At 38.1% G+C, this 16,851-nt stretch overlaps 1 protein-coding gene across 1 annotated transcript in view; it reads left to right on the top strand.

Moving 5' to 3' along the window:
• The first annotated feature begins 11,920 nt into the window (after window positions 1-11,920).
• The window catches only part of luzp2 (leucine zipper protein 2), a 191,675-nt gene continuing 186,744 nt past the window's right edge, over window positions 11,921-16,851 (top strand). The window contains exon 1 of the mRNA XM_030794231.1: window positions 11,921-11,982. Coding sequence (XP_030650091.1) covers window positions 11,921-11,982 — 62 coding nt within the window. The remainder of the gene's footprint in view (window positions 11,983-16,851) is intronic.

Consider the following 16,851-nt stretch of genomic DNA (forward strand, 5'->3'; position numbering starts at 1 on the left):
CTAAGGGACAGTATGTGCAACAACATATTTGTCAAACTATTTGCATTTCAACTATTTTACCATTTTGACAATTTAAAGAGTGAGAATTTAAGAGAGCTTGCCATTTTATAAGAGTGGGTTATGTAGGTTGCTCAAACAGTCAAGCAAAATGGCAAGAATAAATACTACAAAGATTTATTTATTTATTTGCAGAGTTTTTTCTCACTTGGCAAGACTTCTTCTTATATAGCAGGACCTCTCATATGGCATCATTTCACATTTTTATATGTGTCTCATATGACCAAAAAGAGAAATTTAAAAAAGGGACAAACAAAAACTACACAACAAAAAGCTTGCCGAGAACATTAAATAGAAAGTTAATAGATCCACCAGCTAGTCCCCTGAGTCACGGAGGATATTTAAAGTGTTAGATTACACTTTTAATCCATGGTCCATTTCTGCAACATGCTTTCATTACTTTAAGACCACTCAATATGTTGGATGTGCACTAGAAAAGATTGAGTTTCCAACCCAGAAAGAATCGCTTAATTCATGTGTTTATTTTTACTTGAACATCCTTATGGGTAGCGGGTAATGCTGATTGCCTTTCCTGTGACAGTCAGACTGGAGAAGTGTAGAGATGTCTCTAGATTAAAATGCCTCTCTAGGTGAAAAGAGGGCTTCATTAAATCACTGAGGCCTCTCCTCTTTACAATGTCAGGTTAGACTCGGGGAGGCTAACCCTCCAGCTCAGCAAAGCACCAGCCATCTGTTTGCATGACCTACTCTGCTCGCCTTTTTATGTCTGTTTGAGGTACTAGGTACTCTTTCCTCCTACTCAAGCAATTTTGTATTTACACATCAACACAGGCAAATAAATAGTTATGAGTTTGTTGATGCTGCGGGTAATTACAGGAACTTTAACGTCAAACTGTCAAACTAAACATCTCCAGCAGCTTTTTAGTGCAGGAAATATAGTAAACTAGAAAGGACAGCATACTCCACTCAGCGATACACCTGTAAAGGGAGCACTGGAGCCTTGGCCCTCTGTATGCCACTGTATAATACAGTTGACAGCACTAAATCCATAGCCTGAGGAAAAGTGACCAGTCTTGTTTGTAAATTTAATAATTCTGTACCAAAATTTTTACCTTTAACGTTTTGTTCACACTGCAGGGAATTCTGAATCGTTCCTAAAACAATGAAGTCAGATTTTGTCTGTTCACATTTAGTTTTGAAAGTGACCCATGACTAACCTCAGTGCGAACTGATTTCCATCTTAAAATGTTCCACATGTACAAGTGAGCAACACTGAGTCATGATTTTAAGCCACATTCATTATGGGAGCCACCTACACGGTTGTGCTTGTGCTTTGTGTAGGACAATTATAGAAAAGGCCAGCAGCAACTTTGTAAATTTATGATAATGAAAGAGAGAAAAAGTGACATCTTCAGCATTGTGTGCAGCTCAGACAAGTATGGATACAGGACAGGACATATAACCTCACTGTCCTTTCACTGATAAGCCATCACTGCTGTCCTCCACATTTCTCACAGTCAAATCAATGCAAAGTAATGTGTAATTAAACACAACTACTTTATTGCTAATAGCATTGAACTGAACTGCACTGAAGGTCAATGGTTCATGATTTTGTGTTGTTTTGAGTTATTCTCTGCTGCACTCATGAATATAATACCCTGGAAAAAAAGGGTGCTAGTGTTATTGAAAACCTTTCTTCATGCAACAGTAAAATAAGTATACTGTTGCTTTGTTCTTGCAAAGGTAGTCTGTCCTTCATAAACCATCCTGTTAATGCCAAAATAACTCATGATACCCATCTTACAAGTTAGTTCATATGGCAATCTAAGGCATTCCCAGCAAATAAGCTCATGTTTACTTTTTGCTTACTTAGAGCCGAATGATAACTATCCTGCTAAATTTGGGGAGTATTTCAGTAAGTGGGTTTAGTGAAAACTCAGTTAACTCAGAGAAAGCAGTGAACTTCCTAACAGAAGAGCCCTTTGGCTTTGTTTTGCTAGGAGAATGAAGCCAAATGGCTCTTCTATTAGTAGGTTGACTACTTTTTCTGAGTGCTCTCCCTCTGACATGGTTCACTCCTCCTTCACTCCTCCGTTTATGCCTCCCTAGAGCATTTTGCATTCTGCTTGCTTATTGCTCCTGTATGGCAATGACAGTCTACTGCTGCAAAAATTGAGGATGAAAAGGAAAACTGCAAGGTGACAAATTTGCCTAATGATTCATTAGTCTTCATTGTGAACACCTAGGTCAAATGACAGCAGCAACGTGCTGATAAAGATGAGTTGTAATTATTTCCCATGCAGGTCTCAAGGGACAATCTCACTCACTCTTCTCTTCTTACAGCTTTTATTAAACCCTTTGGCCAGTTTTAAATAATTTGCATCCTGTTAAGAACAAACAGTATGAGAGACTGCTCTTGCATAAATGGTGGATTAGTAGTGTAGTGAAATTTGGTGTGGGTTAGTCATTGCCCAGTTCAGTAGCGCATGCAAAATTTTCACTGTGGAGGTATATCAAGGAAAACATGTCAGGCCAAAACTTGTTACAACATTTGCATATACTTTATTTGCAGTTTAAGCACATTTCTTTTGTATAAAACACACTGTTCATACACATGAATGATGTCATAGAACAAACAAAACTGGCCAACTGAGCTAGCTGGACTAACCGCACTGTCCAAAGCCCAATCACCAAAATTCTGAAGGGCAAAGTGAATGAATATATTCCAAGTTTTAGTCAGGGCAACTACCTCAATGTTCTGTGAAGTTTTCTGGCATTTCAGGCACACTAATTTCCTTGTAACATTAAAGAGAATTTGTCTTTTAACGTTTGACAAACACTGGCAGAATCAAGCTATTTTGGACTGAAAGTTAAACATCTAAAAGCTTTGGTTGCCCAGTTTGCACAGGGGGTCAGAAGTTTGAGTTTAAAAGCAACACTTGGTATCACTGGGCCTGTCAACAGTCTACCACTTGCCCTTGATCTCCTGGCAGAGCCAAAACCACCCCTGGTCATCACACTCATTGAAGACTTCTCATCTTGCTCTCTGTCATGACTCTAAACCACTCTTTAGTCATGACACTAAAGCCATTTTCTGATCTTTATGATAAAAATAGTATACTTGGAACCATTCAAATAGATTTTAGTAAAATATACATCAATGAAATAAATGCTTTTTTTTTTTTTCCAAATCCAGAAAATCTAGTTGAGAAGCAAACTGTTTCAATTTGTTCTGGTACACAGGGTAACTGACACAGTAGAATTTTCAAATAAGAAAAGAATATAAGAACATACCTGAAGTTAGCACAATCATGGCATTAAGAATAGAATCGTCAAAGACTGTCTCATTGATTTTCCTTTTTTCTTTTTACAACAAAGACCTATGCAATAACTTACCAGGCATCTACACCGTGTCACACTTTCCAAGAGAGGAAATGTGAGGCTGTTGCTTGATTTGTGGCATTTGGATGGCAGCACGTTCATACTTGCAAATTCAGCCACCACCTCCATTTCCTCGGAGAGGCACTATCACTTCCCTCTTTACGCAACAGTCTGATGGATGCTTTCTTTATCTACATCGGCCCAACAAAAAGAATATGCTAACTGAAGCACCCAGAGACGTCAAAGGTGCCAATATACAAGAGATTCTCAGCACTCTTAGCAGTCACAACTGCACTGTGCTCCCATCGGAATAAAACCTTTTAAAAGTACTACAAGAAACTGCATGCAAAGAAATGGTGCAGACACCGGCATTCATAATCAGGGGCTGGTAACAGATTCTGAGATCTGTTTGGGAGTTAAAGAACACAGGGGAGAAGACAAGATTCTTAATGGTCTTAAAGAAAAGGCAAGAAGTCTAGTATTCAGTTACCATAATTTAGGTCTCCAATAGAAAAAGGAAGAAAGAAAAAAAGAAAAATGGATCTGATTACCCTTTGAGATTTATTAGAGAACGAGACAAGAAGAGACATGATCTCCTCCTCAGGCGCCGCATTGGCTCTGACTTATTTCCATCCAAGATCATCAGAAATACTTTCACAGAAATGACTGAATTCACGAGATTACCTGTGTTTCACAATTAAAGATAATAGCTGGCCTGTAACTACAGCAATTATTTAGAATGTAGGCGTGAAAATTCCTTTTGTATTGAAAAATTGACTATGGATGATGAACATGTATAAAGCAAGGTGTTAGAAAGGGTATATCTGTGGGCCAGTGTTTCACTGTCTTTTTCAATTTAATCAAAATTACTGAACAAATAATCAGCTAATGTCAGCGCTTTTATATTGAAAGATATAAAAGGCCTAAGGCCCCAAATCGAGAAGCTAACCTGGATTATGACCATGAGAGCACTGAATCCTTACTACCAGACATTTCATAGTGTGGACCCAGTTCTAGAAACATGGGGTTGGGAAAATTCAGCAAAAGCCTTACTTGAATCCTTGAGAAAACACTGGCAGAAAAATCAGGCAAAGATCTAAAAAACATAGGAAGACGTAAAAATCCAAGGTTAAGACAAAAAAGGGTCTCAGCATACTCGAGATACAGGCAACACAAGCACAGCCGTCTAGTTTAAACTCAAAGACGGAGCAACATAAAACATCAAAGATAAGACTTAAATAGGGCAGAATTAAAAAGACAAAGGTGCAGCAAATGCACAGACAGGTGCATCCTCCAAAGCCCTCTGGTGGGCATTGACTCCCTCTACTGGCAAACAGAGGAACTGACTGAAATCCTCACAAGATATGTGGCTAGTAAACAAAGGCTTGTTGAACAGTCTCACTTGGTTGAACTATTTCACTCAGATCCTGTCACTTTTGACTTATTTATTTATCGACTGTAGCAAACAATGCTATCAAAGCTATCTAAATTACGTATTTTAGTGAAACATCCGGTCCTAGCTGGGTTAAGCAACAAACAAGTCTGCTCTGACCCACTGTGGCATCGGTGCTGGGTGAACATGTGCTAATGTGCAAATAGTGAATTCTCTATGGCTTTAAGAGAGGGATGTCAAACGATTGACCATTTTAAGTTCATGTGGGTAACTCACATTTGAACCACTTTTGCTGTCAGATTATTAACTGCACAAGGCCAGTAATCCACCGCTACTGGTCCTCACTTTATCCATATCTAATAAAGCAATCCCAGTTTTCAACCCGCAGTATAACAAAATGTTGGCTGTGCATAACAGTATTGGGGCATTCGAATCATTTTCAAGCATATTTTATATAGAAAAATCTATCCAGATCAGTACTGTTAAAGAATGTGACAGAAGCTGTCCAATTGCTTGCTTTCCTTAGTTTTTCTTAAGTTGGCACTCTGATTCAACACTTCCCCAAAATTAACTACCGATCTGCAAAATGCACAAAGCTATAAACAAACAACAATAACCACTACAATTATGTACTTAAAGAAGGGAACATTAAAACCTTAACAAAATGTTTATTTAAACACCATGTTGAGTAGGGAGAAACTTGTTTTAGGCTTTCATTCCCATTATTCTTTCCTTGGTGGTGTCTCGTATGGCTTCCTGGCATCTTTTGATTGAGGTTATTCTACACATGAGTAATACTGGTTCCACCCTGAAGGGCATGTCCGGTCTGGTAAGGGAAAATTTCGGAAGAATTAAAATGTATTCTGAATGGAACTTGCTCTGCAAGAATGCTCTGCATTCTTTTAAGTATGAGCACGATTTAACATTTTTTTTTTGGATTATGGAAGAATTTCTTTTATCATTAAATATATGTTTCTGAAAAAGAATGGTAATTTAACACATTAATAATTTTATTTTAATACTATCTGGCTATCTGTGTGAATAAATGCATTCTACTGTGTGATTTGTTGCATGGAAATGAGGTTTTTCTCTGTTGTTAACAGAGTGATAAGCAGATACAACATTTCGTTGCCAATAAAAGGTGTCCTCAACTCTGTGGGGGGTGGATGAAGGCTCCCATTGATCACTCACTGTTCATTTGAAAAAGCTTTTGCATTGAAGGCTTGCCATAGAAAATTGCCACCCCTTCTTATGCTGAGCTTACAACTAATAATTAGTGGTAATTTGTCTACCATTTATTCTATGTTGTTGTCACTATTTCATAGCTCATCATTGCATTTTGAAAAGAGTTGTACAATGATGAAGAAAGCATCCTGTTTGTCTGAATACTGTTCAGCCTAACATGATATCCTCTTTTATAAGATGGTGTTCATTTCTGTGAAATAGACAAAATTCCAATCCTATTTGTTAGTATGAGTTCTCTGTAGGCTCACATTGTGTTTTATATATTGGTTTGAATGGAGTATGTTGTAAAATTAAGTGTCAGTCTCTGCAGTTGTTTTTAAGAAAAAACTAAGCTAGACATTATCTGCTTTTAGCTAGCTGAATAGCATGTTAGTATCATTAGCAGCGTGCATCCTTTCCAGATACAATACATTTGATACAGTAATTTGATTTCTGTGATTCGTCAGTTCACATAGCCTAGCAAGACTGATCCTTTACAGTACACGCTATCATATAAAAGCAATCATATAAAATGTTTTTTTTTCCCCTCTTAAGGGTCAAATGAATGTGCATTCCTGTCAGAAAAAGAGAAGATTGCTCCTTACTGTTGCCTAGGTTTATATGAACTGTCCTTGTCTGAGATCAGACTGTAGGATGGTGGGAGAACTCCCGTCCAGGACACAGATGGCTATAGCTGTGAAAGTCTGACGTTGTCCTTTATGTAACCACAAATACCATGGTCTCTCCAGCTCCCTGTCAAGGACAGGTCAAATCTCAGGGACAAAACTGTAGGTTATCTTATGGAACATGGATGCGCTGTTCTTTGGAGTGGAATTGAGGTTTTGAAAGACAAAAGAGCAGAAAAGAAAGGTCCAGTAAGAGGAAGAAAATACTGAGACACCCTAACATGCTCTTAACCTGCCAGAAAGGCTATTAATAAACTGAATTATTTTAATGTGTGTGTCACAGTGGCTATTTGCTAGTCAGCAGAAAACGTAAAAGGTTTCTCCACGGATATAATGCTTGTTCAACCTTTCACTTTCCACTTTTTTGTGCCGGGTAATGGAAAGATTAAATAAGACCAAAAGAGGAAAGAAAATAAGTTGAAGTTTGTAATAGATCTGATCTCAAGTGCCAAGAAGATATCACAAACTGGATTAGAACAGAAAATCCACAATGTCCTAAAGTGAACTCATAAAAAGAGACAAACATAGCCAATAGCCAGTAACTAATGGACAGACAGGACAAAAGATGATAAAATAGCATAGTTTACTCATTTGTACACGTCAGAAAAGTTCCAATCAGTTCAAATGAACATCTAATGGCAAACATTAAACAAAACATCAGTAGCATCCTCTGTGTGTGTGTGGGACGATATGTCGTGTGCTTAGCATGTAGCTAATTCTTTTTCACTGTTCTCACATGGTGACTGACTGCCACTGATCATGGGTTTTCCCAACTCAGGTAAGTACTTTTCTCTTTTATTTCAGCTCAGCGTTTACATCTATTCTAAGCTCAGTGTTTTTCATAGTTAATATGTTCCTTTTCATGCAAACCTGTAAAAACTATTTGTGTTCTTCATGGACTACAATTTGCTTGCTCTAATATTATTGCAAATTTAGAATAAATCACATGAAGTACATAGAGAATGATAATTCAGCTATTCCACTATTCTGTGTCTGTAAGAAATTTAGCAATGACATAAAAAAGGGTGAAGGCAATTTCAAAGACTCATATTTGATATTGAAGTTTATGGGGAAATGCGATTTTTTTTTTCAAATCCTTTTAAATAATAGATCCCCTCATTTGGTGACATTGTAATACAGTGGGTGTATGATATTTTTGTTTTGAACCATTTGTAAATAAGTACATTTTGTAGTGAGTGCACTTCTGATTTGGCAGCCACTGAGAGATATTCATCTTCTTACTTCAGACAGTTTTTTTTTTATCATGTGGTGGGAGTGGAGGTCTTTTCATCTGGTGTCCTTTTGTCAGATCACAGTCTAGTATTCCACTGAATAAATATGAGATAACTCAGTTGATTTAGTACTGTCACATATTACAAGTTTAACACACTGTACTTACGCTCTGTGACCTGTGTGCATGCATATTTTTATGTTACACACACACACACACACACACACACACACATATATATATATATATATATGCGCCTGTGAGCAGGGACTAAGAATACAGGTCTATACATGGTAAAAAAAAATGCAGCTTTTTCTGGCACTAGGATGAATGGCTGCTGTCTGAGTACTACCTTTGAGATTTGCTGGTGGGAATATTAGTAACTGTAGCATGTGGCTGCTTGGTGTCAGGCCTGTTCTCCAACAAGAGAATTTCTATTGGTCAAACCTATAGCCTAAGGCTTATTGCACATTAATGCATTCCATATCAGGGAGTAAGGTTATGAACCTACATCCCTAGAGTATGAAAGAAACATTATTATACAACGTTTATGTCTGCATCCAAACTCACTGCCCCCTGTCCCCAAACCCCCGGTGGTACTGATTATAGTGGTGAAATACATTGTTGTCGAAGCAGTTTCTTAAAAAGGAGTAATATTAATAATCACTGTTGTAGCTTAAACTTGTACAGTAGTATCAGAAGTTTTTCTTTTTGTTGCTAATTTGCTCTGAGTTTCCTGTGCATCTGTACACTCTCTCCTAGTAATTAATTATTAATCTGACTTTGGACAAGGACTGATGTCTTTTTATAACCTTACAGTGAATTGCATAGCAAGAAGAGAGGCTTGCATGTAAAATCTAGAATTATACTTTGCTGTCACTACTCGTTCTTTTTTCTTAGACTGTCCGATATCAGGGCGGCATGGTGGTGACAAGATGGTGGCACGATGGCGCTGTCGCCTCACAGCAAGAAGGTCCTGCGTCCGATTCCTGGCTGGACAGCCGGGGTCCTTTCTGTGTGGAGTTTGCATATTCTCCCCATGTCTGCGTGGGTTTCCTCCGGGAGCTCCGGTTTCCTCCCACAGTCCAAAGACATGCAGGTTAGGCGAATTGGAGACACTAAAAAAAAATGCCCCAAGGTATGAATGTGAGTGTGTTTGTCTGTGTCTGCCCTGTGATGGACTGGCAACCTGTCCAGGGTGTTTCCCCGCCTTTCACCCGATGAGTGCTGGGATAGGCTCCGGCACCCTCCGCAACCCTAATTGAGGTAAGGTGCTTTTAAAATGAGTGAGTGAGTGTCCCAAATCATCACTGTGACTGTGCTGACCCATGAGTTCTGACACTTTTGAAGCAGGGAACAGATTTAAACATTGAGGAATCAAAGGGTTTTTTGACATCAATTCCTGTACTGTCACAGAGTGCTGTGCAAGAAGAATGCCTCCCACTTCATATGTTCAGAATATGATTTTTGTTTGTTTATTTGTTTGTGTTTTTGATACTTTGTTGTTGTTGTTGTTGTTAGCCAGGGTATACTGAAGGGTGCAATATTCTCATTCATAATGTCTTTTATGTCACTGTAATGTGAGCAGCAGCAAAAAAATATTTGTTATCTGAAATACCACAACATGAGATCTCAGCATGACTGTGTCTGGCCTGTCAAATAATGCTTGTTAATGAACTGATAACAACAACACAGATATTTAGTTGCTCCTATTAAAATGTTCCCAATTTGTGCATGCATAATTTTTGATGTCAAAAAGTGGCATTTTAATTAGCTTCTCCAATTAGGGACTTAATGAAGTTGCAATAGCCACAAGCAAATATCAGCTCTGTACTCCCTTTACTGGTAATATTTCTCATTCTAATTTAAGGTCTTCTGTCCTCTGTGACATTGTTTTAGATGCTTGTGTGGTAATCAGAAAAATGTAGAGGAATGTATTCCTTGCACTTTGTGAATATGGAATACTAATGCAAAATATTTTATATTAAAATGTACCTTCATTGTTTTGTGACAGCTGTAAAACAATGGTGTAAAATGAAATCTGATGAAATATCACCATACATATCGAATGGTCTATTTGTGTGTTTAGTTTCAGGAAAAACTTCCTGAAGTTCCCTGATGGGAAGTCTTTCTCCCCAGAGAGTACTTTTGCAGTTACCCCAAATCAGACCTAACTTCATTCACTCTGACATGTTTACCTTTAGCTCTCCTGAAGCAAGCCTGCTTGTTCTTTACCCAACCTGGGCTATGATTAAGACAAATTAGGGTTGACTGTAGTGGACACTTCCTGCAGTTCCCCATAGTACCACAGTCTAAAGCAGACCTTAACTCCTCCTAAACATTGTGAGTGTGCCCAAGCGTCCTACCGCCATCTAATTACATGAAAGTAAAGTAGGTGAAATTCATAGAAAATTAGAGACTGAGGTAGCACAGTTGGACAATAGACTCAGAACTCCATTAAAGGCTTAATGGAAATCATTCATCATGCTTTTATTGCGTGACCTCCACCTCAACCATATCTTTTCACAGTTCTCACACTGTTGCAGATACAGTACTGAAAGCATCATGCTCTCTACTCCTTAGAGCACTGACTTCCCCTAAATCATTTATTCCTTTTGTAAAAGAAGGGGATGGGAAGAAACCCTGCAGGCATTTTCAAGCATCTGACATTCTGTTAACACTGGGGTTGGGCTGTTTGTGGTAGTTGTATATTGGTCATAGCCAAAAAATAAAGGGATTTCACAATATCTAAATCTTGACAATGCGTGAACAAAATGCACTTCCCAACTGTCACTGAAAGACATTGGAAAAACAGAGAAGAAACAGGACTGACAACAGAGCTCATACAGCCACATAAAGAAGAAATGTGTCTTGTTGAAGAACTGTTTAGTACAGTAATTAAAGCACTGTGTTGGAATCTATAACATGATGCATTTTTATTTATGTGTGATCATATATTAAGATTATTATTACAGCTGTTCTCTTTATTAGCCAAAATGTATCCTTGTGGCATGCTATCATTCAGTTTGGGTTTCCTTTATAAAGGCACTATAACTCAACTTAAGGAACCCACAAGATGGATGAATAAATTATAGATAGATAGATAGATAGATAGATAGACAGATAGATAAATAGATAGATACACAGACAGACAGACAGACAGACAGATAGATAGATAGATAGATAGATAGATAGATAGATAGATAGATAGATAGATAGGTAGATAGAAAGAAACTGGTTGCAAGAGAGGAAGGAGGACAGGTGACTTGTTAGCAGAGGGGAGAGTGGCGATTAAATTTATCATATATTTTCTACGCAATTGCGGAGGGAAATTGAAGAATGCCCTATCAGTTACCCTGATGGACAACAGAGAATAAAATGTCAAACTAATGAACCTCCCGTCAAAGTGCACTTGTTTAGGAGATTGATTCATTAAGTGTTTGTTGAGTGACCCTGTCTTGCATGTGCCCAGACAATTGTCCTCCCATGTCCCTGAACTGGCCATAATAATGCAGACACATCTAATATCATGGGAAACAGCATCAACAGAAATTCATCTCATTACATAGGGGGGAACGAAAGCCAGGAAGCAACTGGCTATATTCATGCTGACATCACATCGCCACCTCAAATCATCCTCCAATCTTCCTCCTGGATTTGCACCACCCCTGCTTCTGCCCATTAATAAATCTGTCCATCTCCCATCCCTGTTATTTAAAGCCAAAAGAGCCTCCATCTCACACACAGCTCACAGTGTTGGAAATATCCACCACTGTTTGTGAGTGTGTGTGTGTGTGTGTGTGCGTGCGCCTGTGTCAGCGCGCGTGTGCGGTACAGAGACAGAGTGCGCGAGCAAAGGAGAACGAGAAACAGAGAGAGAGAGAGAGAGACAGAGAGGGAGAGGGAGAGAGAGGGAGAGAGAGAGAGGAAAGGCAAGCGATCGAGAGGGAGAGAAAAACGCGGAGTGCATGAGAGCCAGACAAAGCTATGAAAATCATTGGGGCTGTTTACCTCCTGTTTCTCCTCCCTGCATTAAGCTTCAACAGCAGGTAAGAGCTAAATTATTACACAGCTGTTCCTTTACTTTAGTCCAACAGATAAGGAGAATGAGGATGTACACAATGGCTAATGTATGATGATATTCATTTGAGGCTGCTGGCAGTGCTATTAGACAGAGCACAGCCTCTATCTGTAGAATGAGATCTGTGTGTGGTTGTGTGGGTGTACCGGGCATGGGGCATGCAGACTCGAGAGAGCGAGAAAAAGACAGACAGACAGTGAGAGAGACAGGAGGAATGAGGCTTCTCAGCGCAACTTTCCTTCTCTGCTCTAGTGTTGGGGCTTGGCTAACACTGTAGACAAGAAAGAGAGATTATTTTTCTGGAGCTGAAATTGACTGAAAGGCAATGGACATTTTGGCTCAAAAGAGCTGTTGGAAGTCTGGAATAGGTATAACTTTTGTCTCTTCTGGAGCACTAGGGAGTGTTTTGCAGTGGCTCTGTGTGAGTGAGAGTGTGTGTGTGTGTGTGTGTGTGTGTGCGCGCGCACAGAATAATGCAGCGTAAGAATTAGAAAAGAAAAGAGCAGAAGGAAGAAAGGGCAAAAACAGGAGGTCATGTGGTGTGCTGGAGTTTTTACGGGTTAGTGATTAACCGCTGATTAGATCATTGCTCCTTCTCTTCACATCTTTCCTCTCACCCAAGTGAAATTTTATCAAACTAATTTTGTACAATCTAAAATTCTATGCAAAGCTTCATGTCCTATAAAGTCTAGACTCTGATTTTGTGTGAAGAAAGGCCTGAGGAAAAACACTTGGATTCAAGCACTCAAGAACTTACAAATGCAGCACACCCCCGCCTCCCCCCCCAACACACACACACACACACACACACACACACACACACACACACACTTCCCGACAAACACGAACTGTGACTGCGAATCACAACACCAATATCAACAAGATGAATAAACAAATATTTAAATCTTCCAATGATAAATTAAGTCTAGTAATAATATAGAGGTAGGTGAGAATGAAATTTTCATTTATGAACAATTTAAGTTTGTATTGTGAAAGATCACCAAAAAATGATCAACTTTGCAATGTAAACCTTATCAGTCTGAATGTGTGGTAAAATGATTTTGCATAGTCTGTCATTTCGAAATTCTCAAAAAGTATGTATTACAAGCAATTGATATGTATAGAGAAAGTACATTCTGTCTAAGTAAAGCAACACAAGACAAATATAAGCAAAGCAAACACTTTTGACAGATTTGCATTTTTCCAAATAGGTTATTTCACAGAGCATAACAACACTTTCAGCGTATACCTGTGTTTCATCATTCCTGTTTGGAGTATTAATCACTTAATCAATTTATTCATTTTTTTTTAATTAGTTATTACTCATTTATCTGTCAGCCTCTCCATTCTTTAGTCACAGTGCTTATTACAAGGCAGTGGAAGATTGTTGCGTTAAATGTCTCGATATGAAGACGACCATGATGATCTTTGACATCAAATTCATCAGATTAGGTTAAATATCATAAGTGTCATGTATTTGGACTAATGAGTAAACTAAAACCTTGCCTGAGGCTCATTGGGCTAATTATGAGATTTAGACATTAGATTTGTCATTGTGAACGGTGTGTCTGAGATTGGAATTTGTTAAATGACTCTTGTCCACGTCTGGTACAGCAGTGGCTCATGTCTGAGCAATCTAGATCCCTTTCTGAAAACTATTATATTTTGCACCCCCTCTCTAACAGAGGTCATGATAATATAGAACATATTCTGTTCATAGTATTATGGTCATTTTATATTAGAGAAAACAGAAACTTTGTGTACAATTCTGCCCAATTATTGTCTATAAACTGCACTGGGTATTTGAAGCAATTCCTAAACCATGTGTTGTTTTAAAGATTTTTAGCTGCTAAGTATTACTCCACAAAGAAACAACTACTGTGTGGGGGGATCCGTATATTTTAAAGTAAATCTAAGTGATACATACCAGTTAAGCAAACAGCAGTATTTTGTCTTTCCTGATGAACCTTCCTTCTGAGGTTTGGGGTTTGCCTACGCCAATGTTGTGCATGTGGAACTTCGTCACTGTCCTTGAGACACACCTGGAACTTCGCAGTGTAACCCCTGTGGAAGATATACCTTAGTTGAAAAACATCATGTTTGATTACATTATAGTCTCCTTCCTACTTGGTTAGGTTCAGGAAATTGTTCCAACAGTTCTGAGCTTTAGGGCTTATAGTTTTCTCTCCAGTTTTCATTTCATCTAAGGATACATCCCCATAGCTTTTCCCACAGGACTTGAAAAATTCTGTGATGATATAATCTTTGATACAGGCACCAAGTGCACCGGAGGCTAATGACCTCTACTCTAGAGTGAAGTGACAGTAATGTCAAGGAGGTGTCAGTAATAAATAAATAAGTACATATTATATGACAGATAAGTGCAAAAATATATCATTACATATATATATTAAATAAACAGTACACAGTTTATCTTCAAAATAACAATATGCATTTACACTTAATGTGTACGCTAGAGGCTGCACTGCTGTCATGTAATAAATGACAGGGAAGATAGATACATTACCAAGGAAATGAACATCTCTTTAGCTCACTGAACAGGGCATATGTCATCTAGAAATGTTTATCTTGTCAATGATGAACAACACATCTTTGTATTTAATTAAAGGAATCTTCTCGCGTGTATGTATGAGCTTAGGCACTTGAATATGATAAGATTTACCACGTTGACCTTGGAAAGAAACTTTATTGTTGCCATGCCAACCATGACTGTTAACGTGATTGTGATGACTTCCATCAGTATGGCCACTGCAGATCAGGTTTTCTGTGAGGTGAAAAATAAATTGTGAGACAAAATGAAGCCTAATTTTTATGTCTCATCTTTAATGTGAGTTGTTGAAAGAGATAAATTAGAGGGATCTAATCTGATGTTAAGAGGGATCTCACATCTTAATGGAACTTTCTGGTGCATTTTGGCAACATCTTTTTCATTAGATGAACACAACCTTTCTACAATTTTTTTCATATCCTAAATTTTCAGAGATTGTGAATAATACAAGACAAGCAAGAAATATTTAAAGCATGTGATCACTGCATTGGTCGTGCATCAAGAGCTCTCACCTCTTCTCGGAATGGATTACTGTTCCCCCCGAAAGACGTATATAAACAGTAGTTGATCCTAAAATGAAATTTTAATGAGTGTATCAAAAACATTCTAAGATGGATCTTACAGCAAAGTACAAATTACACTGCTAGAGCTGAAAAGTAGGGATGCTAGGAGGGAAAAAGGAGAAGGTTTTTCATTATTATTATAACTTATTATGTTGTGGCAAGCCTTAATTTGATAAGAACCCCAGTCAAGAAAATTCCAGTTTGCTCACTTTGACAGCGTCCTTAAGGAAATTTTTTAGCTAGACCACTTAAGATTTTATAAAACGACTGCCTGCATATTTTATGGCAACACCATGTACAGTGTGGCAATGGTATTATAACATTTCAGTTATGCCTCAAGAAGTGTTTCTCGCAAGATAATTCCTGAGTTTTGATAAATAAAGCTTACACAAGTGTTGAGGATGTTATGGCCCCAAATTGTACAGTGTGGCTACAACAAAACTCTGTATCACACCCCAATTCCACAGAAAAGTATGAACAATCAACCTCGTCCAATCATTGTATGACAACTGGTGCATTCCTGAACACTGAACCAGCAAAGCAAAGCAACAAACACATACTTTTGATCACTTTAACAAAGTGGTCAATTCAATAAAGAAGTATAAAGTACTTATTCTGAAAGAGCTGGTCGGACATGATGTGATACGAACGCTCTGGTCTACTTGAGCCTCCTGCAGTAAAGCAGTAACACTATGGCAAGGACCTTGGAAGATTTAGATAAAATGTGTATCCCTTCAAAAACAATTTCACAATGGTCTCATGAGCCATCATGGTATAAAAAGAACAACAGCAAAATTAACCAAAGTACACAAAAATAATGTATATCTCAACATTACTTTTTACAGGACGCTTGAAAAGCAACGAGGTTTTGAGAAATTCTCTCAGATTCTCGGGAAATCAAGCCGGTGCTTTTATGAAAGTGTTACAAATGCTTTAGCAGATGCTTTCCTGAGCAAAATCATATTAAATATACTCAGAGATCTGACCAGAGACAAGACATTCCCAGTATCTAAGTGAGGAAAGGGGAGCAGGCTTTATTTATTTATTTATTTATTTATTTATTCATTCATTCATTTACTATTTAACAAGCAGCAAGACCTTTGTTTTTGTTTGTTGGTTTTGTCAAACAATTGTGTTAACTAAAATAGTTCTAACATGCTCATGAAAAATTCACAAACTCATTTCAGAAGACTCAATACAACTGTCCACTCTCAGTTCTCCCCTGCTCTTAGCTTTGTTCTGTAAATTGCTATCTCAAATGGGTGAAAAGTTCTGGTTTGTTACCTAACCATGTTTTAACAGGCTCTACAGAGCTAAAGGTCAGTCTGGGGGAGAAAGTAAAACAGAGTGGAGCCACTGAGAAATAAAACATGCCCAAGCAATGCCCTGAATGCCTGGCGCTGTAATGAAATAAGAAGGGCCAAGGCTATTCTGTGTTCACTGGAGTGACACAGAACAAGCCTTTTATGTCACTTTCATGTTTTTGATGTGGGTTACGGGCTGGTTAAAGATAGCGAGACATAAGCAATTCTTTTATAATATGTCAATATATTTTAACATATCTGTGGGTACCGGTCTAACCCTTTTAAACAACTTGATAGACAGTACCAAAACTATCATGGATTTTTTTCAAATCATGTACTAATTTGATACAATTAATGGTAAGTGGAGAAGCGGGGGAAGTGGAGAATTTGTTTAGCTTGCC

Source organism: Chanos chanos, chromosome 2, assembly GCF_902362185.1.
Source record: "Chanos chanos chromosome 2, fChaCha1.1, whole genome shotgun sequence".
Taxonomy (NCBI): Eukaryota; Metazoa; Chordata; class Actinopteri; order Gonorynchiformes; family Chanidae; genus Chanos; species Chanos chanos.